The sequence below is a fragment of the Engraulis encrasicolus genome, chromosome 6 (genome assembly GCF_034702125.1).
Source record: "Engraulis encrasicolus isolate BLACKSEA-1 chromosome 6, IST_EnEncr_1.0, whole genome shotgun sequence".
In the NCBI taxonomy this organism is placed as follows: domain Eukaryota; kingdom Metazoa; phylum Chordata; class Actinopteri; order Clupeiformes; family Engraulidae; genus Engraulis; species Engraulis encrasicolus.
This window is the reverse complement of record NC_085862.1, coordinates 44,489,464-44,498,024: the sequence shown is the minus strand read 5'-3', so window position 1 is coordinate 44,498,024 and position 8,561 is coordinate 44,489,464. Positions and strand designations below refer to the sequence as shown.

The 8,561-nt window shown below is 41.7% G+C and overlaps 1 protein-coding gene across 6 annotated transcripts in view; it reads right to left on the bottom strand.

The window, feature by feature from the left end:
* Window positions 1-708: 708 nt before the first annotated feature.
* The window catches only part of adgrl2a (adhesion G protein-coupled receptor L2a), a 113,825-nt gene continuing 105,972 nt past the window's right edge, over window positions 709-8,561 (bottom strand). For 2 of the 6 annotated variants that reach the window (XM_063201722.1, XM_063201724.1), the window contains 2 exons: window positions 8,447-8,543; window positions 709-2,957 (listed from right to left, as the gene is read on the bottom strand). In XM_063201722.1, coding sequence (XP_063057792.1) covers window positions 2,173-2,957; window positions 8,447-8,543 — 882 coding nt within the window. In that variant the 3' untranslated portion in view covers window positions 709-2,172. Of the gene's footprint in view, window positions 2,958-3,591; window positions 3,631-4,658; window positions 6,055-8,446; window positions 8,544-8,561 lie in introns of those variants that run through there. The other 4 variants (XM_063201726.1, XM_063201727.1, XM_063201725.1 and 1 more) reach the window with 4 other exon arrangements.

Below are 8,561 nucleotides of genomic sequence, written 5' to 3'. Positions count from 1 at the left end.
TCTGTGATGAAAACAAGGGGAAATGGGGAAATGAATAATAATAATTAAAATGTGTTTGTGACTTTTTCAGCCTTTGTCCACCCACAATGAAGAGGATAATGGCTAACAGAACATAATTGGGTGTACTGTATCTATGTAGCTTCACTTACTGGCTTCCAACTATTTATAAAAAATAAGTCACTGTTTCATGAAGGTGTTAACCTTTTTCCCATGAATGCAGTGAATGGTCACGTCTGAACACGAATTGCCTCCCTCAGTTCATATATACTATGCCCAGGGAAAGTGGTGGAATCTAATTGTTGGGGTTATTGCAGGTCAAGAAATCTTTTCACAACTTGCAAAATGATCACTAACAGCGTAATGACTACTTAACTATGACGTACACTTCATGCATACATGTGAACCTCTGCTCTTGTTGACCACACAAAGCTTCCAGGTAGTTGAGTAGAAACGAACATATTCAACAGAATATTTGTAAAGAGCAAATTTATCATGAAAGCCCACGAGAAACCGGTGCCCTTTAAATTCCCTCAACTGAATTCACACAGGACTTTATAATATGAGACTCACTCAATAAGTATAGACAGACATTTGTCGATTATCCAGACGTAGCCTCTACTGTATTCACACAGGAAATTACAGTACATTATAAAAAACTTAAAAAATAAATTCAGAGTTCCTCTACTCTTTACATAATGTCTCGTGTATTTCCTCAAAATATTTTCACATGAAATGATAAAAGAATCTGTTGTTATTGCACATGTACAGTACTGCAGACTGCACCTCCACACTCTTATTATAGGAGTTATTGTAGGTGTCATTTCACCAGTTCATCATCAGTTTCATTGTCTTACATTTTCTTAACACTGACCACACCACATCAAGTTGATTTAACTTCTCTCCAACTACCATGACATTCAGCTAAAACATTACCAGAGGGAAATAACAAAACATGAAAATTTGACAAAAAAGATTCACATGTATTTATTGTTTACGAAGTGTGGACCTTTACATTTCTTTTGAAAGTGATGAATGTCTTAATATCACGCTTATATAAAATAATGAACCACGTATATCAGTGCTTGAAAATATTCACAAAAGTTCATCGTTGTTTTTCCAGAAGGGGTGGGGAAGGGGGAGTCAACATAACAAATAACCTCAGTTTAAAATGAGACACTACAGGGGGTAAACTGAGTTTGAAAACAACTGCCCCTATTCAAGTCCATTGCTGATTCATCTTTTCTACAGACTCACATCAAAAAAGCCAAGCTCAGTCAGTGCCTTCTACATGAGCTGAAAATGAATACGTCTCCTCTTGATGATGGCGACCAGTTCACTTTATGTGAGCTAGAAATAGCTGGATGCAGGGAGGAAACAGTGACCACAAATTGGAGTGAGGATGCTACTGTTGTTTTCAAACATACCATGGGCGGAAAAAAGTGTTCAGAATAATGTTCACAAGCCTGAGCTCATGAGCGATTTAGTGTTTTTTTTTTTTTAACACAATAGTCTCTCCAAAACATAGTTTTTTAATTAAAACATTTCTTCATAATTATAGTTTGTCCTTAATTTCACTAGCAATACAACAAAATATATATAAATATTTTGTATTTTTCGTTTCGAACAAGAGTTCAATATACATTGGAGAAAATATAAGGCCTGGGGCTTGATTGCTAGTGGTCAATTATCTTTTTTGTTCTCTCACAAGGCCTTAGAAAACCTCAAGACCTCCTTCTAATCCAATAGCGTCTCTCGGAACATTTCAGCAGTCGAACATTCCATTTTGTATATAATACAAAACAGGTTTAGACAGTGATCATGTTTTATGTGTAATTACGATGTATCATATGTACAAATTTAAGTAGGAAACGTCATTTGGAATGGTTGATTTTTTTTGTGAATATTTTTTTAAATATGTTTTTCATTTTTATCCCAGCAACAGAAGAACATATAAATACATTATTTGGCTGTTTTTTATTCCTCAATTTATATACAGTCCTGGTGATTCAAAACTATCTCACACTACCCTCCCCCCAAGTCATTTATGTTCTTCACGGTCGAAGATGCAGATGAACATTTCAAAGGTGGATACCTGGACGCGCCGGCCGGGAGTACTGCCGACGCGCCTTTTACTACATTGCCAAAGGTACAGTGCTGAATATTTAAATACGTCTAAAGGCTTGTGACCAGCTGCATTTGTCCTTCCCGCACGTCCCCCTCGGGGATGCATCCGTCTTTGCTTATGGGAATAATATAACCGTCCCCCACTTTATCTATCTGGTAATAGGCTTGCAGCTGCTGCCCGGCTCCCAGGTTGGGCATGCTCTTGTAGTAAACATCCTCACTCCCGCTCGTCTTGGATGGAGAGAGCTCCTCCACTACGTCCTCCGGGCTGCACTCGTGATAAGGCGAGTCCCTCAGGTTGGGCATACTCGTGTACAAGGAGTCTCTGTTGGGGGACTGCAGGTTGTCCTCCGTCTCCGTGGGAGACAGCACGGGGGAGATATAGCTCTCCATGCTGCTGCTGTCCAGCTTCACCTTGTGCTGCGGGGGGTAGAGGAGCGAGTGCGTCCTCTGGGGAATGAGCGGAGCCTCCAGCTCCCGCTGGTGAAGCTCCAGCCGCCGGCTGGTGTCGGCAACGTGCACCAAAGACGAGGCGTCGGCCACGATGGCGTCGTCTTCGCTGCTGCTGCCGCCCACCCCCACCACGGCCACTTTTTTGGTCGAAAGCTTGCGCTCCATATTGTGGTTCTTGTTGCAGGCCCTGAGATTGTTGTGCACCAGTTCCGAGATGATCATCTTCTCGAACGCTGCGTCGTCTATGCTTAGTCCGCAGTCCACAACTCGCACACTGTCCTCGTAGTCCCCATTGCGCAGTGAATAGCTATTGTTAAAGTTACCATTTAGCGGTAGAGTATCCATTGCACTGGTTTCCCTCTTGCTGCTCAGTGAGTGTCCTGCAAAGGAGAGAGTATGTTGGGAGGGTTCATATTAGTTCACACTGGGAAGTTCAAACTCTCAATTAACATCATAACAATGCTAATCAATGCTAATGCCAAAAAACTATGTGTCAATGCTGTTCAGGAGTGATAAGGCTTTGAAGTCAATTCAAAATTCAATACAAATTTAGGCTCGCCAGGGAAATAGAGGTAAAGCACATTAAGCGTAGTCTGAATATTATAGTCTAATTAATTTGTTGTAGGTTTAAAAATCTTTTCAACGTGGGATTATTATGGGCCCAGAGAATCACACCGTCCCAAACAACATTAACACGCATCGCTAACAACTTCCAGTAATTAATAATGTTAATTCATTGCTTTAGACATACAGTATTGTTAACAAATGTACATAAATGCAAGCTATCAAGACAACCAGTACTGTTAGGACATTTTTTTTGGAAGGTGAGAATGAGGGGAAAATGGCAGAACATGTAATAAAGGGAAAGACAGAAAGAAAAGTCATGGAGCACGCACAGCCATCTCTCTCACTACGGCACAGCACAGACACTACAGCAAGTACAGTACAGACAAGCAGCACCCAGCATAACCCAAACACACAGGCAGGCGGGAAACACTCAAAAGCACAACTCACTTCATGTCAGCCTGCTCAGGCTATCGGGCCTAAGTGTAGCTGATGCACAAAAAAACAAACATAAAATAACGTAAATGAACAAAATGTTTCATTTGGACACGATGGGAAAATTACAAGAAAGTGAGGACAAAAAAAACAAAAACACAACACAACCAAAACATAAAAACCCAGATATAACACAAAAAAACAACAGAGCAACTTAGTTGGAGCAAGGGTTCAGCAAATTAATGATCTGGTCATTCGGTTCCAATGTCAATATAATGTCCTAGATTCTCTCAATGACTGTCACTGTTCACAGTCAGAAAAAGGTCACTCTGGGCCCTCAGTGCTGGAGTGTCTATCCGTCACAGTGACAGGACCCTATGCACCCCCGGTTGATCGAGCGACCCCCAAAAAAAGCACAACCATGGAGGTCACATGAGGCGGAGAAAAGCAAGTGTGTCTGTGAGAGCACGGGCTTCAGAAGAAGGCAGCCAGTGCTTATGCAAGACATAGACATCGCAATCGTCAGATTAAACAGGTGTGTCGCAGCTTGGCTTGACACACTTCAGAGTGTGGAATGTGAAATGTATTTCTCTGGGAGAGGGTTTGAAGATTGAGAGTGAAGGGGTGAGCAGTATGTCTTTTGAGGACAACAACTATGTTGCAAGGCACAGATATGGGACATTACAGAGCTTGGGAAGAAATAAGGAGGTGAGTGAACAAGGAAGAAAGGAAAAGGGTACAAAGGAAAAAAAATATGACTGATGCCAGGAGTTATATAACAATAAATCCACCTATACCTTGTTGTAAAAGAATTTCCATCCAGACAGATAACGTCTGGAGAGAAGGGGGAACCGATAAGAATGCAGCTCAATTCAACAGTGAGAAAGCCGACTATTACTAGCGAATAGCCCGTCTCTTTTCCCAGTCAGTACTGGTACAGAGACATAAGCCGGTACTCAGTCATGACATGTTACACACTCAAGGCCATCACAGCTGATTAACATTTAACATCATAGAAGTTAAATTAAGGCGCATCATTTTTTGAAGAGAACATTATCATCACCAGGCATGCATTCATATGCAATAAAAAAGAACATCAAGAACGTTCCAAAAAAGAAGACACTTTCACAAAGAGCTAAGTCACAATGTATAGTGTCCGATATATTCACATATTACTGAGCCAGACAATGGTGAATGGATAATCTATACAGTCATTTTTGAATTTGACTTTGATTTGGTGAACCACTTGCCAACCGCATGAGAATGTCAATGGTATAGAGTGAACCAGTCAGTGGCCATGCCAGATATTTTTTGTGTGTTTGGTCTTTGATTTTTTTTAAACCATGCTGAAAAAAATTTACATTTGATAGGCAAAGTTAAGTTTTACTCCCATACTTGTCTCTCTGTAGGTCACTAAAGGGTGGCAGTAGGAAAGAACAAACAACACGAGTTAAAAAAAAACATTTTCATTCACTTGCAGAACACATGTATCCACATGGAATGACAGGAGTTCACAAGACATCAAATTCAGATGAGGGACATTTAGGAGTTAGCATTCTACAGCCTTTGTACACTCTGTAAAATAATGGTGAAGTGGTTCTTCTGAGCCATACCATAGAAAAACCTTCTTCAGTGCTTCAAGGCAATCATTATTCAAGAAAAACTTGAAAAAGGTTGCGATACGTTGGGTTTCAACAGATTCGCTGGCATTGGTTTACTTCACTTCTTGAAGAGTTCTTTCAGAACCATTCAATGCCAGTATGGCATGTGATCTGAAGGGCAGAAGAGGACCTTTCACAAATTGAAATGGTTTAGCACAAGAGTTTTCACTCTACATGGACCCGTCCAAAGATCTGAAGAACCACTTAAGCACCTTTATTTTATTAGAGTGTACACACAAATAGACGACTCTTATCTAAACATTTTCCAAATAACCAAATGTAATCTGAGAAAAGGTTCTGAACAAACATGAACTTCAACCCTACACAGAAACGGTGAAACCACAATTTGTTTTTTGTTTTTTTTGCAGTAGCATGTGAAATTCACATACTCTTCTGCACTCCAAGAAAAGATCTAACTCACTTCCCTAACAAGTCCTTGAATGAGTTCATGACAAATGTATGAGTATATAAAAAGACAGAAAGTTCACTGCAGCACTTTTAAACCTAAAAGCTGACTACCTCTATAGACTACATGTTAAGGTACTGTATAGTCAAATGCAGACATGACAGACAGACCAAACGCAGAGTTACAAGTGACGTTAGAGCCACAGCGCTGGGCGCAGTCTGAGGCAGTCATGTGACAGTGAGACGGTGTGATTGGGGGTGTGTGAAGGCAGAGGAGGCACACCTGGAGAGTTAAAGACCGGGGCGGCAGGAGTGTTACACACGATCGTTTCAGCCAGCAAAGTGTTATACGGATTGTTAGTGCCTTGCGGTCGGAGGAGAGGGTTAGTGAGAAGGTAATTGCCCGTCATTCCTGGAGCAGAAAGAGGAAAAGAAGACAGAGAAAGATGTATTACACCATTATACGATTTCTTTTTTTTCTTAGGCAAGCACAGGAACATACAGTACTGCAGTTCTTGCAATACGAACAGCAAAGCCCTTTCAAAAGAGTTATGTATAAAAAAAAGATCTGTGTGAATACTTCAAATAGTATGTATTGTTTTTTTGTTGGATATGCTCCTCTTTTGACAATATTACAAAATCCATAACGCACCTCCATTAGCAAACATTCTATGGTCTCTGGAGTCAATTCACGACTTGGACCATCAACTCAACTCAACCTCATAGGATCACACCACACACTTCTCAAGAGGGTATTTATCTTTGACTGAGGGCTTTTAGAAATTGTCAAGGTTGAAGACGATGAATGAGTATTTCATCCTTTCACATGTACTGCACCTCTCCACAGTTGCACACTGAAGGGAAGGAATCTAACTAGAATGTCGCTTAAACCTCATCTTCATGACTTACTTTGGTTATTCACAAAGCAACGCAGTTCGGGTATATTCAGAGCTGTACTGTATTACTTTGTACATTGGTCCTGTCACCAATCCCATACATTGGAAATGTAATGAAGTCTGTGGAGGAAGAACTATTTGCATTGAATAGAGAGCAATGTAAAATGTAAGAGAGGGTAGTTCACATCCAACATTTCAAATACTACTTCCCTCCTCAAAAATGTTGGACAGCTCTAAGAGACTTTTTATCAAACAAACCCAGTTAAAGGTTTTAAGTGAAATCTAATAAAGGGGAAAGAGCTTGGCTTTACCAAATTTTACCGGAAAAGTGAATTCACTGAATTGTATAGGAATAGCAGCACACTCCTTCATAGCACATTCAGGTAATCACATCACCTGCCGATAACACAAGCAGTCATCTTCCCGAATTTCAATGTCGCTAAACCGTCGCTGTCAAGTTTGTTTGAAAGGCCGGCCGGCCGGTTTGAGTCATCGCTATATTTTTAAACCCCCACCTCAGCACGACCCGTCTTCCCTTGGATGCACTCAGAGCCATTTGGGAGCGAGCTAAAACAGTGGGGCTGGCAAAAAAACTGCTCTTCCCTCCCAGGGTCATCCAGAGTTGAACATCATCTTCTCATCACCGTATCTGTGCTCGGGCTAAATTATGAATGCCAGCTCTTTCTAGGGCGTAAGTGGATGGAATCCCAGTGCACCAGCCCCACCAAACCAACAACACATGCACACACAGGAAGGACAAGTGGAGGGAAGAGGAGCTGATGGCGGTGGCTGTGGCTATAAGGGGAGGGCTCGGGCCTTTTTAGTAAATAGGATTTGGTAGGATTGCAAAGAATCTAACATCATGTTAGATATAATTAAAACTGTAAATTCAAGGCCGCAAATAGAATTACTGCGATTTTCATGCCGTGTTTGAGCGAATCCTAAACATGGTTACAGGGCCAAAACCTTTTATTGAATGCTTTCATTTCGTCGCCCGGGTCAGCCATTTCCTTGTTTTCTTTTTTTTCCTCCTCCTCTCGTTTTGGACTGAATCTTGAAGTGTGAGTGCTCGAAACGATCAAATAATATTAAGCCCCATTTTCTTGTTCAGCATAGCTGCACACTGTGATGGGGCATGAAGGATTTCAAGAGGGGGGATTTGACGCCTGTAATCCTTGCGTTTTCTCCAGCTGCACTCTGGCACTAGCCATGCAACAGCGCTTAAGTGGAGAGCGGGGCCAAGTTTATCAAGCGCGGGCAGGTCACTGAAGACATGGAAACATAATAGAGAACGCACCCGTGTGCAACACAGCTGGGGCTACGGCGACGCTTCCTTCCGTTGACTTGTCTCGGCTGATACACATTACTGGCTAACCGTGAGCCGCGGGGAAGCTAGGAAACCTCCGGTAATGACCTGTATGACAGCAGCCTCTCTATTATGTGGCGCCGGTGCACGTCAAAGCTTATCGACAGTGATGAACTCATTTGGAACTAATTAAGGCTTAGGGTGGCTGACAGAATTCACACGCTGTCAAGTGAGGCATTAAGTGCTAAAGGGACAATTACTTGATCCTGTAAAACATGGATATTGCTATACTGTACTATGCTATTGAGCAAGGGTATGCTAATCACACACCTGACACCACTGGTGCTGCGAAAAAATATAACAAATGTGTGTACAGGCTGTTGGGGAGAATTTAGAAGCTGTCTGTCTGTACTGGTCCCGTGGCAATTCCTCAGTATTTCAATGGCAGTTCTCTTCTTGAGATTTTTTTTTGGTTGGTTTTGAGGGTGAGGAGGTTTGCCTGTAACTGACCTGAGCATTTCATCAGCTGTGAACTTCTTGAGATCATTTTTTTGTTTTGTTTTGTTGGTTTTGAGGGTGAGGAGGATTTCTCTATAACTGACCTTGGTTAAGGGTGGATGTGCTGTTGATGTCGCCTGAGATAAAGGAGGATTCAGATTGCTTTCTGACGGTGTCGTTCCACATTCTCCTGATACGACTCTGTTAGACCCATAAAGC